At 40.2% G+C, this 20,724-nt stretch overlaps 1 protein-coding gene across 1 annotated transcript; it reads right to left on the bottom strand.

The window, feature by feature from the left end:
• Positions 1-1,276: 1,276 nt before the first annotated feature.
• On the bottom strand, positions 1,277-20,507 carry mtch2 (mitochondrial carrier homolog 2). The gene is made up of 13 exons (XM_085463681.1): positions 20,382-20,507; positions 18,964-19,048; positions 18,720-18,826; positions 18,463-18,489; positions 13,900-13,956; positions 12,598-12,655; positions 12,468-12,519; positions 12,328-12,387; positions 8,569-8,662; positions 8,281-8,328; positions 8,141-8,208; positions 7,991-8,066; positions 1,277-1,964 (listed from the first exon to the last, which is right to left on the bottom strand). The coding sequence occupies exons 1-13, from the start codon at positions 20,466-20,468 to the stop codon at positions 1,878-1,880; spliced, it is 906 nt and encodes a 301-aa protein (XP_085319807.1). The 5' UTR covers positions 20,469-20,507; the 3' UTR covers positions 1,277-1,877.
• Between the last annotated feature and the right edge of the window lie 217 nt (positions 20,508-20,724).

Below are 20,724 nucleotides of genomic sequence, written 5' to 3'. Positions count from 1 at the left end.
CCAAAACAAGTAAATGTGCACACTTTTGACATTGTGTGGCAAAATCTTAGTTTTCCCTGTCCACGTCTAAACACAGGATAGTGTTTTCGAACATCTTTACCCTGGCAGCTCCTTCTCCATCAATTGAAGCACCTCATTTTTAATCCAAAACTCAGTTTACATGTGGATATAAATGTTTGTATCTACATTTACCAAAATACCTGTGTGCATGTGGACATGGCCACAGTTTCTCACGCAGTCCCTTGAGAAAATTACAGTGGAACCCCGACTTACGAAATTAATTCGTTCCCGAGGGTCTTTCGTAAGTCGAAAGTTTTCCTAAGTCGAAGCACCCATCGCGCCTTTTGACTGAGGCGATGCTGAACGACAGGCTATAGGCTAATTGCTAACTAGAACAACAAAACGTCGTTCAAGTGGAACAGCGAAGCTCAAGTACAGAAGCCAAGGGGTTGTCACATGATTCGGAAGGAATTGTGGGCATTGTAGGCTCAGCCAATCAGAGCCAGCGGATTTCGTTACTCGGGCATTTTGCTGCAACACGGTCAAAAATGTTGCCGTTCAGTGCCTTTGTAACTTGACTTTTTCGTGAAACGGGGTATTCGTAAGTCGGGGTTCCACTGAAATTGTATAGAGGAACATTGGTGCTGCATATTAACCTACTAAGACCCAAACTCTTTCATGGCATGCATTTTCAATTTCTATTTTGCTATTTGGGCTGATTGGAACCTGATGAATGTAAAAACAAAGAATTACGTGATTTTAAAAAAAAAAAATTTTTTACCTGATTTTTGTTTTGGAGAAAAATGAGACTTGCTTTAAATTTGATAGAACAGTTACAGTATAATGTCCTCGTAAGTGGATGTCAGGCCCTTATAGAGCAAGATTTTGTATTTTGGTCTAGACAACCCAAAATATGACGTCCACATATATGGACGCCAGGTCCTAGGAGGTCGATTAGAAGTTCCCAAGACGAAGGTAGTCGAGAAGGTCCCAAAAGTCTTAGATCCTGAGGGACTTCCAGACAGACAGTTTTATACTTGGCACCAGCAGATTACAGGCACATCATCAGATATCTCTGTTCAGAAGAGTGCAGCAGCAGGAACATTTAAGATTCTGAACAAACTGACTGTCATTCAACAACCAGAGGAGTCAGTGCCCCCCCAACTGCCTCTCAACTGCATGTGCCAATGGCTCTGCACATATAAGTGCCACACTATGTTAAAAATGAAACATCTGTACACTTGTACCACTTCACATAACATACTTCCCAAAAACCTTTTACAGGAAAGACATTTTTTCCTTTTATTTGGGTCAATCAGGAGCTAAAGTACTTTCATTTTTCAGAGTCCACCCAGACCGCTCTACACATGTCTCAGTGTATATACTTCAGAAACACCACCACCACTTGTCCTCACCCCCAATTATCTTTACACATGCACTCAGAGGTCACCTTCAGAATAATTACATCAATACAATACCAGATGAAAAGAGATCCCACATGATCATTAACGTGGCAAATCTTAGACATTACCAAATGCATAAAAAACAAAAAAGAAAACATGAAGGGAAAAAATCACATAATCATTATGCCAGCTTTAGTTTTTGTAAATGAGGAAGTAGAAAGGCAGTTCATATTTTAAAAACATGTCACTGTCTTACAGCTCTGCCCTTTAATATTTTTGTCATTTCATTTAAACAATCTTTCTGCAGTTAACTAAAACTGTTCAGTTCCTAAGCTGGCAAGCTGTTAAGGAAAAAAAAACTAATTCAGGGCAAACGAATGCATACAAAAAGCTGACTGTCCAATTCCCAAATCAGGCAATATTGGATTTTTGTTTTATTATCACAACTATGTTCATTTCAGCGCTCCTGAAGCTTTAGAAAAATCTCTTCTGGTCGACTGCGTATGTCTTTCCTGCTGGAAGCTTTCGGAAAAATAAACTGTTGCCTCTGCTCATGTTGCCCTGTAATGAAAAGAGGTAGGAAGTGTTAGTAATAGTCAGTTTACACATAGTTTAATTATTTACATAGCACATTTAATTACAACAGGAGCGTTGACCAAAGTGCTGTACAAGAATAAAACATACATAATGCATGACCGAAAGACAGAACTAGAAAAGAACATTTCTGAAGAAATTCTGGGTGATGCTGCTGGGTCAGTTGTCATCAAACAATCCATAGTTTTCAGTCACGTGACTGACTCACTACCCTGGCATCGTGATTGCAAATCAGTCGGTAGTACTTCAGAACAAAGGTGCTGTTTTTCTCACCTTTCTTGGAAAGTAGTTGTAGAAGTTAAATGTGCATTAAAAAGTTGACTAATGACAAAAGAAAATTTGGCCACAAACAAATCTGAAAGCCTTTATTCTTGAAATTACTTGAAGAGTGAAATTATGTGTTTTAAATGTCTAAATTCAAGAATCTCAAATAGAAACAGAACATTTGCAAAATATCTGTTGTGTGTGACAAAGAAGGGAACTGGCATCAAATGAGCAGAAAAAAAATATTTTTAATCCTTAACTGTTATGTAGGTTTTATTTAAAGACTACATGTTAGTGGTAAATGGCCTGTATTTGTATAAGGCTTTACTAGTCCCTAAGGACCCCAAAGCGCTTTACACATCCAGTCATCCACACATTCACACACACATTCACACACTGGTGATGGCAGCTACATTGTAGCCACAGCCACCCTGGGGCGCACTGACAGAGGCGAGGCTGCCGGACACTGGCGCCACCGGGCCCTCTGACCACCACCAGTAGGCAACGGGTGAAGTGTCTCGCCCAAGGACACAACGACCGAGACTGTCCAAGCCGGGGCTCGAACCGGCAACCTTCCAATTACAAGGCGAACTCCCAACTCTTGAGCCACAATGGCCTAGTGGGGAGATAAAGTGTTAGGACTCCAATTTAAAATAGTGGATGCATATAGGAGAGGGACAGGGAGGAGTCTGTGCTTTGATAGCATTTGTGAGAGAACCATAAATCCCAGCTCAAGAGGAATTACACTGGATGAAAGAGGGCAACAACAGCTACATTTTAAAGTATATATTATACATGTAGACAAAAGGTTTGGGTGGGAAAAAAAGACATATTTTCCAAACTGTTTTTAGAGCAGGTCACATGATCGTGCAGTGGTGGGAAAATTCCATGAAAAATCTAATTTTTCATCAAACTTAAACTGCTCTTGTGGAAAAAAAACATAAAACATATCAAAATATGGCTTTAGTCAATAAAAGTGCAAATTCTTGTGGCCCGTATAATGTTTGAATGACGTCCATGCAGATCCGCACAGAAAGGCCCGGGTGAGATGCTGCAGCCGAACTCAGGACCTTGTTGCTGTGCGGCAACAGTGGTAACTACTAGAGATGGACCAATACCACTTTTTTATGTCCGATACCGATATCATAAATTTGGATATCTGCCGATACCGATATGAATCCGATATAGTGTTTTTTAATCAACAAAACTGTTTTTTAAAATATCTTGCTGCATTTTGTATAAGTTCATACTCAAGTTTAAAACAACAACTACACTAAAGCTATTCTGTTATACCTGTATGCAAAAAAAATGTTTCATAGTTCAGCAATACTGATCAATCTAATAAACTTAAACCTACACCATCCTCCCTATTCTGGTATTTTAAAGAGTACTTAGCATAAATATTAAGCAGCCTAACTAATAGGGTTCCAACTCCCAGCAACAACAAAAATAAATAAATAAAAAATAGGGAACCACCCCTCACGCTCCACCTCATGATGCTTAATCGACGTAATCAACCTTAATTTGATGCAGTGTGAAAAAAAAATGCACAGAAATCAATTATTTTTCAAGAAATATTAAATAGATTCAACATCTTTCTTCAACAAAATTGCAGACTGCACAGATGGTACCTTCCTAAAGGAAAAAGTACTATAGCTTACTAGGGTATATACAGTGGGGCAAAAAAGTATTTAGTCAGCCACCGATTGTGCAAGTTCCCCCACCTAAAAGGATGACAGAGGTCAGTAATTTGCACCAGAGGTACACTTCAACTGTGAGAGACAGAATGTGAAAAAAAAAAATCCATGAATCCACATGGTAGGATTTGTAAAGAATTTATTGGTAAATCAGGGTGGAAAATAAGTATTTGGTCACCTCAAACAAGGAAAATCTCTGGCTCTCACAGACCTGTAACGTCTTCTGTAAGAAGCTTTTCTGTCCCCCACTCGTTACCTGTATGAATGGCACCTGTTTGAACTCATCATCTGTATAAAAGACACCTGTCCACAGCCTCAAACAGTCAGACTCCAAACTCCGCCATGGCCAAGACCAAAGAGCTTTGGAAGGACACCAGGAAAAGTATTGTAGACCTGCACCAGACTGGGAAGAGTGAATCTACAATAGGCAAGCAGCTTGGTGTGAAAAAATCAACTGTGGGAGCAATCATCAGAAAATGGAAGACATACAAGACCACTGATAATCTCCCTCGATCTGGGGCTCCACGCAAGATCTCATCCCGTGGGGTCAAAATGAGCATGAGAACGGTGAGCAAAGATCCCAGAACCACACGGGGGGACCTGGTGAATGACCTGCAGAGAGCTGGGACCAAAGTAACAAAGGTCACCATCAGTAACACACTACAACGGCAGGGAATCAAATCCCGCAGTGCCAGACGTGTTCCGCTGCTGAAGCCAGTGCATGTCCAGGCCCGTCTGAAGTTTGCCAGAGAGCACATGGATGATACAGCAGAGGATTGGGAGAATGTCATGTGGTCAGATGAAACCAAAGTAGAACTTTTTGGTATAAACTCAACTCGTCGTGTTTGGAGGAAGAAGAATACTGAGTTGCATCCCAAGAACACCATACCTACTGTGAAGCATGGGGGTGGAAACATCATGCTATGGGGCTGTTTTTCTGCCAAGGGGACAGGACGACTGATCCGTGTTAAGGACAGAATGAATGGGGCCATGTATCGTGAGATTTTGAGCCAAAACCTCCTTCCATCAGTGAGAACTTTGAAGATGAAACGAGGCTGGGTCTTCCAACATGACAATGATCCAAAACACACCGCCCGGGCAACAAAGGAGTGGCTCCGTAAGAAGCATTTGAAAGTCCTGGAGTGGCCTAGCCAGTCTCCAGACCTCAACCCCATAGAAAATCTGTGGCGGGAGTTGAAAGTCCGTGTTGCTCGGCGACAGCCCCAAAACATCACTGCTCTCGAGAAGATCTGCATGGAGGAATGGGCCAAAATACCAGCTACTGTGTGTGCAAACCTGGTAAAGACCTATAGTAAACGTTTGACCTCTGTTATTGCCAACAAAGGTTATGTTACAAAGTATTGAGTTGTATTTTTGTTATTGACCAAATACTTATTTTCCACCCTGATTTACCAATAAATTCTTTACAAATCCTACCATGTGGATTCATGGATTTTTTTTTCACATTCTGTCTCTCACAGTTGAAGTGTACCTCTGGTGCAAATTACTGACCTCTGTCATCATTTTAGGTGGGGGAACTTGCACAATCAGTGGCTGACTAAATACTTTTTTGCCCCACTGTATATTAGACTTAACAGTCACTATATACAGTAATTGACTTCTATTCATTTTACATCAAATTTAAACTTTGGGTGTCAGATAATTATTTATTAAAAGCTAGACATTTTAAATGAGAATAAGAAAGAAAAGTATGTCTTTGTGCCCCCTTTTCCCTGTTAATGCCCTATCGGCCCCCCTGGCTAAACTTTGCTAGATCCGCCCCTGCACAGTTACCAGCGTCAGCTACATAGAAAAAGATCCTGGTGTAGAAAGTAATATTAAATAAATTCTAACAACAGCTTATCAAGCTTAAACGTGCTGCTGTTGTTCAGCCGCTGGTTTCCTCTTTCTGGTGCAAAGTGGGCCAAAAACAAACCAGAGAGACTCACGACAGAAAAGCCGATCAGCTGATCACTGATCAGTTTCATGATTGAAGTAGCAGCAAGAAGAGGCAGTCGCTCCATATATCGCTTGTTAAGCTTAACGCAGGAATGCTTTACAAACATTCAGAGATGGACTTACACACTTGCTTTACTTCTCTCGGGGATAACTTTGTCGGAGATGAAATGCCGGGTTGCTAGCGAAGCTCCAAATGCTATCCAGACCACCGACAGGTCCCGCATGCCACAGCCGCTCTATCACGTGATGCATACTGCTCCGACGTGCTAACGTTCTGAGGTGAGTTACGGCGTGTTGCAAGTTTTGTGAGGTGCTTTCGTGATATTTAATGGATCGGATTACATTTTTTATTTTTCTCCGATATCCGATCCAGTAATTTAGGTCAGTATCGGACCGATACCGATACGTAATATCGGATCGGTCCATCTCTAGTGTATACTGCACCATGGTCCATTCCAGTAAGTGCATTGTTGAATAGGCACACTTCATAACATCAAGAGGATAATAAAAAGTGTGCTATTGAATTCAACTGAACTCAGATATTTATACATATATAAATATGCTCTGGCAGAACCAGGCTCAGGGAGTGGCAGCCATCTGTTGGTTGGGGTGAGGGGAAGAAGACAGGACAAAAGACACGTTTCGGAAGAGACAGAAATTAGTAATAATTAAATGCAGGTGGTGTATAAACACATAAGTAAAAAAAAGTGTAAAGAAGAAGGAAGAAAGAAAAAGAAAACATCAATTTCACAGTGAATTACAGGAAGAGTTTTCACTACTGTGAACGATTCATGTGGCAACGGCAAAGCGGCACAATGTGGAGAGACGTTTCTGAACGTGTCACACAAGCTGCCATGCTAACTACCCGATGGGCAGAAACAGCCCGCGAGTTAAAGGCAGGTTTGAGCAAACAGCAGTCTTTTTTCATGAGAACTGTGAAAAACTCCCAAAAAGCCTCATTTAGAGCTACACATTTCTTAATTAAGAAAAAGAAGGCATTTTTAGACGAGAAGGTTTTCAAAGAAGCAATCATGATAATTGCAAAGACTGTGCTTAAAGAGGAGAAATATGGAACTGATGTAATCTCCATTCTCTCCAATGTCCAACTGGGGGCAACTACAATAGTTAGAAGAGTGTCGGCTATGTCCGGGAACTTGGCTGATCAGCTGGACTGGGATCAGGCAAAGTGCAGGTGGTTTAGCATCCAGTGTAACAGTCTGTGGACAGCAGCAGCACAGCTGATGGTCTTCATCTGGATGGTATTTGACGATTTCTCCACAAAAGAAGAACTTCTGACACTACTGTCACCAAAGACAACTATGAGGTCTATGAGGAGTTGACATCTATAACGCTGTGAAGAAAAAGGTACCGGTGGAAAAGCTGGTATCAGTGACCACCGACAGGGCCCCTGCTATGATCAGCCAACATACAGGATTCATCCCTCACTGAAAAGGTGACACGGAGTTCCTAAACTTTATGCTGGGGTACACCGAGTGGACACTTGACCTTTCATTTTAAAGGACATTACTGGGAAACTGAAAGCTGCAAGGCAAAGGTAAGACTGTTGCTGACATAAGTGCTTTAAATGCATTTAAAGCCCAGAGGGACATTTTTCTCTGTGCATTTACAGAGAAAAAAGGTGCTCCACTTCCTCTCTGTGCTGAAAAGATAATGCTTCTGCATCTGAGACTTTTGACAAAGTTGCAGAAAAGTACTCTTAAGTCATAAACAGGCTTGGACAAGACTTTGAGAACAGGTTTTGGGACCTTGATCAGTTTAAGCCAAGTGTGATGTTCATTTCCAAACCTTTCATGAACGTGGAAACAACGTGCATTGCTCAGTGCGATGCTCAGCTTGGATGCTGGACGGGTGGAAATTGTAACACTGCAAAATGACCTTTACCTCAAAGCCCATCAGGATGAACCAAACTTTCGGTGCCTCGTTGACACAGAAAGTACAGTGGTGTATGCACAGCAGCTGAGAAGGTTGCCAGCCTGTTTGGTTCAACCCATCTTTGTGAATCGTTACTACTGAGCAAATGTTTGAAAGGAGCTGGATTAGTTATATACTTGCCTCTCTGCTAAGATGCATCCAGCAGTCCACCCAGGTGGGATATACTGACGCATAGGGATCTCTGCCTCCAGCAAGCCTAATGAGAAAGTTATAATATGAGTCTGCTTGAATTTAGCAAGTTTGACAGCAGAACATGACGAGCTAACTTACCCACAGTTATTGACAGCCATTATGTTTGACACCAAAACAAAAGGATAGGTGAGCATGCTGGCAAAGAACTGCAAGAAAGAGCATGAACAGCATGAGACTGAGCCACAAACAGCTGCACTGACACTGTCTGTTACACTCACCCCTGTCATCGCCTGAGAGCAGTTCTTGATTTCTCCTGTGTGACTCATCTGTTCAGAAGAAGAGTCACTATTAGTCTGTGTTAGAGCCTCAATTTAAGACTGCTTGACAAAAACCCTCAAGATCTATGTCAGTGCGATACAAAAAAGTAGTTACCTAAACATACAATGAAAAAAATCTAACAAACAAAAGATGGCTGTTGCGTTTTTGCATGCACAAACTTGAATTTCAGGTATTTAGGAAAAAGGTATTTAGATTACAGAAGCCCCTAACTGGAGGACATAGTATACCGAGTCATCAATGGCATATGTATTGATGAGGTGAGCCAGCAGGTTACAAATCCACAGAGAAAGGACATCACCCAGCAGGCGAGGAATCAAACCACTAGGAAAAAGGAAACACAAACAAATAAAGATACACACGCCTTAGATAAAAGAGAAAAAGTAGAGATACTATGATCAAACACTGGGTTGTTTGGAGACTGAAGCCTAACACTGGCTGCAATGATGTTAGCTTAACTCACTCTTTGGCCTGAAGAAAAACAAGAGATACTCAGATATGGTGCTGCAACAATTCACTGAGTATTTCGAATAATTCGACTACAAAAAGTTCTTTGCTTCGATGCGTCGTTAAGGGACCCCTCTGCAGCGCCACTGTTACCATGGAAACTCGAACACGAGCATTTCAGCCACATTTACAACTAAAAACAGACTCAATACAAACGTATTGATTAGCAGTGTGTGAATAATGCCCGACACACACTGATACCACAGCAGCAGCAGTGATGATGACGACGCTGGCACAGTCTAACAAAGAGCTGGAGTCTGTTTTACACACTGCGAGGAGCAAAGAGCTCAGCTGAAGAGAACGGGTTTCACATATTCAAAAAAGCAGCGTTGTTTGTGTAATCAGAGTCCTGATCAGCAAACTCTGACGTGATAAAAACAAAGAATACGTGTAGCTGCTTCATTCAGCGCCGTTTGTTTCACACAGCGAAAAATCGACTGTAGCCTCCAGAAGTTGCACAAAAACACGCAGATGAACTGTTAGCTTAGTTTCAGTTGTACAACTTTCTGAATGTTGACACCAACCTTCCTATTTTAAATGAAAGCGAGTACAGGTGGCATTATGTAAAATTAAAGCGTCTTTCACAAGCCAGTAAACTCAGAGCCACTGACCTGAAGGTTGTTAGGTCGTACACCCAATTATCGTTAATATTAATTAATCATAAAATCTTGTTTTCAGCAGCACAATAACTTTACGTCAAAGCACAAGGCAAACTTCAGAATGCTAATGTTTGCTTCACCACATCAGCCTTTAAAGGAGCCACTGAAACCGATTACAGATGAAACAAAAACACTGCAGTTTCTAAAATGAAAACCAACGAGAAATTCACTGTGAAACCTGTGCTTGATCATTTACTATCGCTCGTTGATAAGACAAAAATATTTCTTAGCCAATTAATCGATAGAATAGTCGATAGATTCATGTAATACAAATCAATACTGAGCTGAATAGTCCTGTGAAACTTTATCCAGTGCTGCCTTTGACTCCTTCAGCTGCTACACAACCTCACACAGCACCGCTGCAAACAGGAAGTCACACAACTCTCCCACTTACTGAACAGATGAAGTAGTTAATGTCCAGAACACTTTAGGAAGGATTTAAGCAGCCAGCAAGGATCAAATCTGAATAACAGGAAATATTTCATATTGTATCAAATATGGGATCCAGTATTTTCCAGGGGATCTGTTTTGATTCAATTGGATTTCAAGTTCTAGCACTGTGACAACTGATGATCTGCTAATAAGTAACTGCAACAATATCAAGAATGAATGAGCATTTCAGTGCATATGTTGGGAGCCCCGACTTCAGGAAATGAGGCTCAAGGTGCATCAATGCAACAATTGTTGGAAGATGCACTTACATACAAGTAATTTATGTATATTTATGAGAACAATATTTTTTCAGATTAAAAAAACAAAAAAAGGCTATAGAATAAACCACTATATAAATGTATGGTTAAAGTCTGAATGCCAATTGTCTGATCATAACGGCGATCTTTCATCTCAAGACGTTAATATGCAAACGGTTTTGTTTTTTTATTATGATCAATGAAGAAAGAAGAAAGAGAGAATTGCCCGTGAACCAAGTTCTCCTGAGACTTGGTGCAAGATTCACTGCAGTGCCGAACACCAGCTAGAAGGCAAGCAAAGGTCTGATGGAGCACCTGATGGATCTTTGTTGTTTTTCATCCATGAACTCGCTCCGTACTCCTTCATGTGATTCTTGCGTAGGTGGTAGAAGAGTTTTCTGGTCCATGTCAGACGGACCAGAAAACCGTACTATGCAAATTATTTCATAGCCAGACCCTGTCCATGCTACAGAGGGAGCCCCTCGTCTAGGAATAAGGTCCTCAGTTTGTTTTGACTGGTCTGTTTGAGCCGCCTGCTTCTGCCTCAGTTTTACTGGCCATGGTTGTTCTCTGTGCCTGCATCCACACGGGGACTATAGCACCATTTATAATTACCTCAAAGAAAAAACAGGAATTTGTTTGATGCATATTCTAAAACTTGATGTTGGAGGATGATGTATATTTTCATTATTTCACATTTATTTTTATTGTGAAAAGGTTTGTGGAAAATAAACACGCGGACGGCAGAACCACACCCTGGGTGTGTTGCTAACAGCAATGCTGTCGCAGTATTTTCAACATAAGAGAAAGAGAGAACTTTTAAGAAATAAATACAGCCATTACACTGACCATCAAAACCATGCAAAAAATATGGCTGTAAACAGTTTCGAGGTTGTCCAGGCAGGCAGCGACAGACACAGAGGCAACAGCTGAAGCTACAGGATACTGATTAACAAAGCTGTCAAGGACGACACAAGCTCTCAGCATGTCTGTGACAGACCGGACAGGATGTATCTGAAAGGAATAACTCAACATGTGGCCAAACCAGCTTCCCCAAACACTGACTCGTCTCTCTGACAGCAAATTTCTAAATCACACGGTTATTATTAATAATATTATTGTGCAACGTCAGATCTACTCAACACATTCCAACTACCAAACAATAATAAGAATTCAAAAATAGGGATTCACATCTGAAATATGTCATTTTCAGTCTGCACCTGCCCGGCATAAGAGTGCATACCTACTGGAAATCTCACCTTCTACAGCAATGTCGTCTATTTTTGTCTAATTTTATTTTATTCAGGACATGAAAACTGAACCTGTTTGGTTCTAGTTATTGAAAGTAAGCTTGGCGTGGTTTGCTCCTTCAACTCAACCAGGTTCACACGTCTACAAGTCCCTAAAGACTGTCGACATCTACACTACAGAACGTTGACAGTACTGTGGGCGAGTTATTACTGGATTTACTAAGAGGAGGGAAAATCAGTATTAACTGTCATCTAAGCAATCCATGCATGTGCCAGGTGCCTTAATGTGGAAAAAGCTCTTTTCACTGCATTTTCAGACAACCTAAAATACTCCAGACTAGAGCTTTAAAAAGCAACAAATGTGAAAGTCAATTTGTGTTATTGGGGAATTCTGTGTGTACAGACGTCCGAAAAGAACTGTGACTAAAACCTGAAAAACGAGAATATATATAACTTTTCAGTTTGTCATACATACACTACTGAAATGTGTAAAAGAAATGAAAATCATCATCTACAGGACAAAGAACAATGTACAGCATAATGTTATTCACATAGCACTTCCCCTGGCATCCCGAATCATGGCTGAGAGAGACAGAGGTGTATATGGAGATACAATCACAAACATTTTACTACCAAAAATAACAATTTATTGCCAGCAAGACAAGATTTAGATTTTTCTGTCATTGTGATTAAAAAAAAGGAGATAATAATATTACTAAATTACTAATAAAACAGTTTCGGCAACTCCCTCTTTGACGACACACTGAAGGAAGCTTCTTTAGTTTCTACTTCTGCAACAATCTTTTTCTCTTATTGCCCAAGTCATCCACTTAATGTCCAACACAAGTGTCTGTTGTCCTAAAGACTAATAGTGTCACACTTACGCAAAGAAGCCCAGAATGCCTTCTTCTCTGTAGACTGTGATGATGGAATCAAACACCCCACTGAGAACACAATTTTGTAAACGCTTAATAAATCTCATGGCTCTTCTCATTTAGTGTCACAACTAAAATACTGAAATTACCTATATTTGGTTTCTCTTCCAATGAACTGCACCATACATCGCAAAGTGATCACTGAAAAACAAGTCAAGAGAAACATTTCAGACTTCCTAAAGGTATGCAGGCATTATACTGTGCTGAACCACGCTGTACCATGGAAGGGATGTGTGACGATGGTGGCACAGGAGCGGGCAACCATCTCCCTGGTTGTCTGTTGAAAACACACAACAAGTCACTAAAGTTCAAGTATTGATGAATTGTACTATTAATGCATCAACAGCACTATAACAATAGTACTGTAAGTGCAGCTTGTTATTATCATGACTAACAGTTTCCATGTAATATCATCTGTACTCAATTGCAACTTAACTGTATTATGTGAAACCTATATTTTCAGTTTAGTCTAAAGCCTTTGTTTTCAAATACAATACGATTTAGCTTCAAAGTACACTTGTAGTGATCCTTTGTTGTTGTGGTCGCAGCTAGAAAAGGAAAGCAGAAATCATTTTTTAAAGATATTTCCTGATGTAAATAATCGACACATCATTTGGTTTGAAACAAATATGGTAACAACCAATCAGCAGTGAGCTCAGGCTAATACTTGACCTTGATCACGCGACTTGCAACACGTGTTTTCACATTTGTACAATGTTGTGTCACCGAAGCATATTTGTTGGAACTGATTGTGATGCATTGGGTAATCTTCAGAACTTCATTCTGCTCAGTGGCGAGTATGAAAGCGTTAGCAAGCTAACTCTGGTTAACATCAGACTAGCAGCATTTAGTGTGTGCAACTTCAAGTGTTTTACGTTGAAGTTGTGTCCATTCTGTGTATAATTAACATTGTTATTGCCTGAGTTGTATTTGAGCTGTAAATAAAATGCTGCATTTTTCAAAACAAGCCTCCACTGAAGGATGGAGATGCCACAGTTCCAGTTGTTGCTGAGGCAACACACGAGGTTGATGAGATTTTGTCAACATCTTTGAAACTGGAGCTTTGTTCCCACATCCATCACTACAGACATTTTCCACTGTGGTTAGGCTGACAAAGCACAGGCAGGGCCACAACGATCAGTCTGTATCAGACATTCATTAACACACTTGACTAAGACAAACTGTATGTGCAAGCCTTTATGTGCACACTGTAACTGCAGCTGTTTTTCACTATTGATAATTACACCTTGGGCTTCTGCTGCTCCCAGTTCTTCTGCTTTTAGCCAAATGAAGTATTCTTTACGCTTATTAATTAAATATAACCAGTCTTACATTATACTGTGTTGACTAACTGTGTGCTCAGTTTCTTAAAGTATTACTAAAATACTTACTTTATCTCTTTTTCCTTAATAACAGTATTTTGTTTGCCCTTATTAGGTAAAGTGCTTAGACCAGACTTGACTGAAGTCAAGTGTGGCTGTGTAGTGTTGTGATTTAGCTTTGGGATTGCATAGGTCTTACCTCGTTGACAACCTGCTGTAGAGAGCTCTCTTTATCCTTCTGCTGCCCTCCCAGTATCTGGAAATCAGAGAAACCTCAGCGTCACCATCCTGAAAATTATTTTGACACTTTATACCCTTATTAAGAAATCGTGTACAGATGGCCTGAGGAGAGCGATGAGGAGCAACACACAATTCATTTGTTAAGTGGGGTCAGTGTGGGCCAAGGCCAGCATGTTAAAAGTAGCGCTGCATCTGGAGATTATTTTAGTAATAATGTGTTTAACCGATTACTCCAAAGATGAAAAAACAAAACACAGGTCTTTGAAAAATGAACCGTGCATCGGTTTCCATTACAAAATCTGCCAAAACAAACAAAACAAGCCCTGAACCCAGTCATTGAATTTATGTCATAATAAAATTAACGTTTTTGAAGAAAACACTTTCCTAAGTGCAAAAATTGAAAAAAAATCTCAAGTACAGTAATCGTAAAATAAGGTGTGCATGTAAGTTAAACAGAGGTAATAAATAATATTCCCTTTACTCCCTTTATTAGACCCTTTACTGTGTTACTAGGGCGGGGGTCTCTTAAACTCGTAGCATGCAAAAGAGTTGTAACAGCATTGCATCTCCTGATCGAGGTTTGGTGTTTGTTCATGCGTATGTGCTTCGTGTCTTTGCCTGTTTAAGTGCAAATCAGTCAGTTATGCACCTGCGAGCCTTTAAAGGAGTGCAGGGTGGCTGCAATAATGAAAAGCAAGCCTATTCTGAAGCTTGCCTTGGCTTTGATGCAACAGTTCCTAAAGTGCAGTTTTATTCTTATTAATAATAATAATTAAGGTTCCAGCCTAACAGGTTAGAGTTTTACTGGCCCAGGTACATACCAATGTTTATATTTTTGAATATTAACACAATTTTATTAATATCATATAATGTTATTTCACTTTGTATCTGAAAAATGTTACACAAGCCTTACAAATAAATACAGTGCACCCCACACCCCCCTTTAGATTCACCTCTGCTTCTCGTAGGCGTCACTGGCTGGCAGTTACGTTCTTTCTTTAGCGAGTAACGACTCGTCGCAGTGTGTATGTGTGTGTGGGCAGCTTCACTGTCACTTCTGCTGGTGTTATCAGTCTGTTTAAAAGCTGGGGTCTGCATGGGCTTAATGTTGTTGTGCTTTATATTCCTGAATACGATTCTATGGCAGGTCTATTTGTCGTCAGAGATGTGGGTGGACTGCTCACGTTTACATGGTGATGAATACGAGCGGGTCACAAACAAAGTATCAAGACAAAGAATTTTCAACAAGGATATTTTTGAAATAATCGAGTTACTTGAGTTATTCAGTTCATTGCAGCATTTGTTGAAGGCAGCACACATCAACGCAGCGACTCTGCTCTGCCTCAAACGTTTTATTGTAAATTTGTTTTGCTTGTTTTTCTGACAGAATTTTATTTTGAACATGCAAATTTAACTGAAATAACAAAGAGAAAAGAACTTAAAAACATCAAGTTTTCATATATATTTCTGTCTGCAGAACGTGTGTGTTTGAAAAGGAGTAGGATGAAGTTTATACTTTTCCTGTTCCTACCCCCTTTTTCAAATGTAATTATTTACACATCAATACTCTGAATTCAACCTTGACTTGACCTCAGCAGCGATGGCGTGCTGTGAGACACCCTGCTTATGCAGTTCAGCAACCTGATCTCGTTCAAAAGAGGAAAACATTTTTGCCATCAGAACATTATAACAGTGTGACTGCCTGACAGCGATCCATATGATCCATGTATTCTAATTTTTGCCTCATAACTTTTGCACTGTCCACTTCCTGCTGTGACAAAACAAATTTCCCACGTGTGGGACTAATAAAGGTTATCTTATCTTATTTTTGCTTAGATTTGGCCTTTTAAAGGCATGTGGACCTAAACCTTTGATCAGCTGTAAAACAGCTTGTTTCAGTTTCAGTGCTGTTGTCAATAAATTGCATGCTCAAAATGTTGTTTTGTCTTACTCCCATTTCCTCTTGTTGCATGTTGAAGCTCTACTTGAAACCTTTTTAAGACCCAACCATGAAAAATATTGTAGGCGCCATCAAGTGGTCAGACTTTTGATTGGGAAAGCATAAAAAAAACAAGAAACATTTAGTGATTTATGGATTTTTCTTGCTATATAATTCCATATATCTTGCTTCATAGATTTGATGTCTTCAGTATGTATCTACAACGTAGAGAGTAGTGAAAATAAAGAGAAACCATTAAATGAGGAGGTGTGTCCAAACCTTTCACTGGTACTGTATATGCATGCCTATGTGCCTGTTCAGAGGTTCTTGGAAAGGACATGTGAGGACTTATCCACATAGTTCAGCTGCTGTATTCCAACCTAACCCCAGCTGTGCATCATTGGGGACATAAATGAACTAGATATGCACATCCCATAGACTCCTAGTATATGGGATGTGCATATCCATAGTGCATTTCTGCTTCTTCAAAATACCAACTGGATTAATTTGTTTCCTTCTGGCCCCCACTGATCAATCCCATCACTTAGTGGAGGGGGTCGGCTGTAGTCTCGTCTCCCATGCTGCCTTGTAGGACATAGAAGCCTACACACCCACTGCCCTGTTTTACATCCACAACTGCACAGAACAACGATGGACAAAGGAGGCAGATGTTATCAGAAGAGACTATGGATGACCAGGGATGTCCGTTTATGAGAGACCGTAACACTGCCCTTATGTTTAGAAGAGAAGGAATTACATTAAATATAGACAGATAGATAATTATACATTATGTATTCTCTTCCTACATAAGTGCTTTCTAACATTCAAACTCCTTTGGATGCATCAGAGAGCAACTTGAGGTTAGTATCTTGCCCACTGACATTTGGCATGCAGACTGGAGCACACAGGGATCGAACCACCAACCTTCAAATTAGTAGGTGACCTGCTCTACCACCTGAGCTACCTGAGCTACAGCCACCCCTGTGCCAAATCCAACCTAAAGAAAGATATCAAGAAAGATATCAGAGGCAAAAGCAGAATATCGGAGGAAGACTGAGGGACATTTCAGAGAGAAAGTCCCAACAGCATCAAGATCTAAAAGTGAGCAGTGATATGCCAACTCTGGGCGTTCTGGCTATCAGTGGTTAGGTGCTATTTCAGGGTGGTTATGTTGCATCCTTGGACAGTCAAACACTGCCATGAGCTGGCACTGAGTCAATCACTTCTCATAGAACTGCAGGCACCTGGTCTACGATGGCATTCAGGTTGTACATACAACATCAAGGCTTTTGATCTTTTATTGCATAACTGTCATGTTAACATGTGAATGTGACTTTCTGCATTCACATTTGTTCCATGTCACGTTCAACTTACGTTAACCATACTTAATAGTCACAAATATTTGTATGTATATGACAAACTTTTGATCAAGTGACTACTAATATGGAATTAAGACTGAAAAAGATGCGGAAGCCTGGCAGAAACGACCAGTTAAATGTAATGCTTCCAGCTTCCAGTCTGCTCTTTACCTGCCCTTCGTACAGACAGCAAACCTTTAAAATAGAAAAGTTTAAACAAACTGGTTAAATGATACATGTTGCTGAAGGCTGATGGCAGCTGTCCTATTTTTACATGGAAACGATACTTTCAGTAAACAGAGGTGAACCATGGGGTGTAGCACGGTATATTAACGTCCCGGGGCTAGCGATATCTCCGGTGGGGGACCAAAATCTATCTCAGCCCCGCCCGTCATGCTATATGACAGCCGGACGGGCGATTTTGCGAGCCCGGTTGAATAGTGCATTCATTAAATTACATTCATATTTAAAAAATAAAAATAAAAGCTTTTTTCACAAGCCAATAAAAATGTGTATCGGCCAGTAAACTCTGAACCACCGACCTGCTGGTTGTTAGGTTGGACACTTAGTTATTATTAATATTAATTAATGTCTGCAGCATCATAAGGCCTGTTTTCAGCAATATAAAAACTTCTTATTAATGTCAGTTAGCCTTCAGAATGACAGTTATGGGAAATATTTTACGCGTTAGTTTAGATTGCGTATATATCTTATTTTATTTGACTTTCACTGTACTTTATTATTATTTATATCGATTATTTATATATTTTTGCATTTGTGAAAACGCATTATTTAAAAAAACAACAACAACAAAACCATATGACATGTAAATACAATCAAAGGGTTTAGTTTTTGTTTAGTGGTGTCTTTTTGACAGATTGCTCATTAATACGGCAAAAGGATTTCTTATCTGATTACTCGATTAATCAATGGAATAATCAATCGATTATTAAATTTACTATATTTTACAAATTTTTCTACCACATTTATTTTCAAAAATAACCTGAAAACAGTATTAGATGCTCTGCTATAAGTGATGCAGGCAATACAGTGCACATTGTCTGTTAAAGTTCTCAGAAGTGAAAGAACAACAGATTTTAACATAGAAATGCAGGAAGTGCTGCTGCACAGGAAAAGGATGAAGGGGCCAAACTGCTGCATTTTACGGGGAGTCAGTGAACTTATCATACTGTGACTACAAACAAGATCAGAAACAAAAACTTACCTGTGGGGTGCCTTGTTCTTGACATTTCTGGAAGAGGATAGAGGTTATCAAGCTGCCAGAATGAACAGTTTCAGTTACACTTACAACACAGATGGCAAGAAACTGAGTCCCAGCACATAGCTCATTTATGAAGGCCATTAGTATGCATCACAAATGATTGAAATAAATGACCACCTAAAAACATTCAAAGAAAAGACTGGACAGAAACTGGCTGTTTGATCACATCTTTCTGTGGCAAACCCATCTATTCAGCTTACCTGTACAACTTTGCTGTGTACGAGTGTGCCAATGGTGCCTGCACAAAGCCTCGGACCAAGTCCTTTGAAAAGACCAGCTCTTCCATCAATCTTAATGATGTGTTTTGCTGAAACATTTAGTCCAGAGCAGGACACAGTGTAAATAGTGGTAAAACTACAAAGGTAAATATCCACATACAATCGTTCAAAGCACAGTAATACTATTACCAACTCCATTTATAAAAATATCAAGAATCAAACTTGCCATAAGCAAACAGTCCAGGTAGCTGGTAGACTTGTCTTCCAAATAAATTCCTACCCAGGGTGGGACGGAGTGGCTCATGTCCTACCTGATAACACACACAACACCAAAAACAATGAGAGGGTACCATAGGAGGGGGCAAGCATTGACTTTATGTATCCTAGAGAAATACAGCAAAACACCAAAAACACCTGGAAACACTAAAAGCAAGTCGAGTTGCCCGAGGTTCACAGAATTTACAGAAAAATGTTAAATTTTTGTGATTTATATCGTTGTCAGAACGGTAAATATCTTAGACCGTGATATGAGATTATGGTCATAGCGCACAGCCCTGAGCTTGATATCTGCTCTGGTGCCTTTTACCAATACATACAGACTTGGATTATTTGCACAGAGCCAGGAAGGACTGTGTGTGACCATGGAGACAGACAGAACACATCACATGCTTTATAGCAAGAAGACAGACAGACAAATCTTTATTTTTTTACTGATGATGTTGACTTTTGATTCACTTATTTGGTTATTTTTCTTTTACAAAACTATGTTTCCTGAGATCACATAAGTTTGACAGGGCACCAGTGTGTGCGCTGTGCTGCATTCATATATTTAGCACACAGTTGATGATTAGCCGACTGCCACAAATATGGACACGGTATACACAAGGCAGACAACTGTTAGCATCTAGTAAAACTGTCGCTCCGTATGACTCATTCTGTCATTAAGATCAACATGCAGCTATTTCTGGTTTTAAGCAAACGTCCCCGGAGCTCTGCTGGTGCTCGTTATTTTCATGTTTTTCAGGAGGCATCGAGCTAGCAGTATTCGTAACTGAGAAGCAAACAGCATACATCTCTCCCGATGACAAACTTGTGAATATACACGGTGTGTTGAAGACATCAGTGTAAAACACTACGTTGGAGCTAATCAGCTGGCAGCTAACTGGCGGTGATCTCTAGCAGTTCAACAACTTAACGCCGCTGGCTTTCTTGGAAAATAAGCCATGTATGAACTGTGTACAGATTGTTTTTATTCAGTCTGCGCACAGAATAGAAATGAAGCAGGGTAACATTGCAGTTAATTATTAACTTTCGATTAACACACGGATTCCGCCTATTGCACAGCAACGAGGAAGCAGAAGGTCACAGGGACAACAGACGGGACAACCATGTGACTGATCCTATTACTGGGACAGTTCCTGCTATATTCTCAAATAAATAGTTATCAAGACTTATTAATGACTCTGTGTGTGCTACAAACCTACTAATCTACTGGTAAACGAGGCAATACACTGTGAAAATGAATGACAATTTCCTCTTCTAGTAAGATACTAGCGAGAGTTACAGTATTTACAACGATAAGTACAGAGTGTCTGAATCAGGCCCGGGAAGGAAACAGAATCTGTCCAAACTCTCCCGTCTTACCTGGATCAGGACTTTAATGTACATCAAAGGATGGGAGAGCACAGTAAGCCCTGATCCCAATAACACTTGACCACAAACATCCGCCATTTTTGGAGAGTGGATAGAGACCGGAAGTTCTCCTATTTCGTTTTGCTTCTGAGAGCAGATAACGTCCGTGGAAAAAAACACTGCCATCTAATGTTTATAAGAGATATGACAACGATGTCCTTCGTTCTGAGACCATGTTCAAGTCTGAGGCAGCCCAGGTCCGTTGCGTCTGCTATGAAAGGTTAGTGAGAGTTAATACTTGTACAGCTGCAGTTATAATGGATTGGATTTATATAGCGCTTTTCTAGGCACCCAA

This window comes from Copadichromis virginalis, linkage group LG1 (genome assembly GCF_057382275.1).
Source record: "Copadichromis virginalis isolate Kocher_CV1m ecotype Utaka linkage group LG1, C_Virginalis_male_GT1.1, whole genome shotgun sequence".
In the NCBI taxonomy this organism is placed as follows: Eukaryota; Metazoa; Chordata; class Actinopteri; order Cichliformes; family Cichlidae; genus Copadichromis; species Copadichromis virginalis.
Note: the sequence above shows the minus strand (reverse complement) of the source record. Positions and strands in the feature narration are given on the sequence as shown.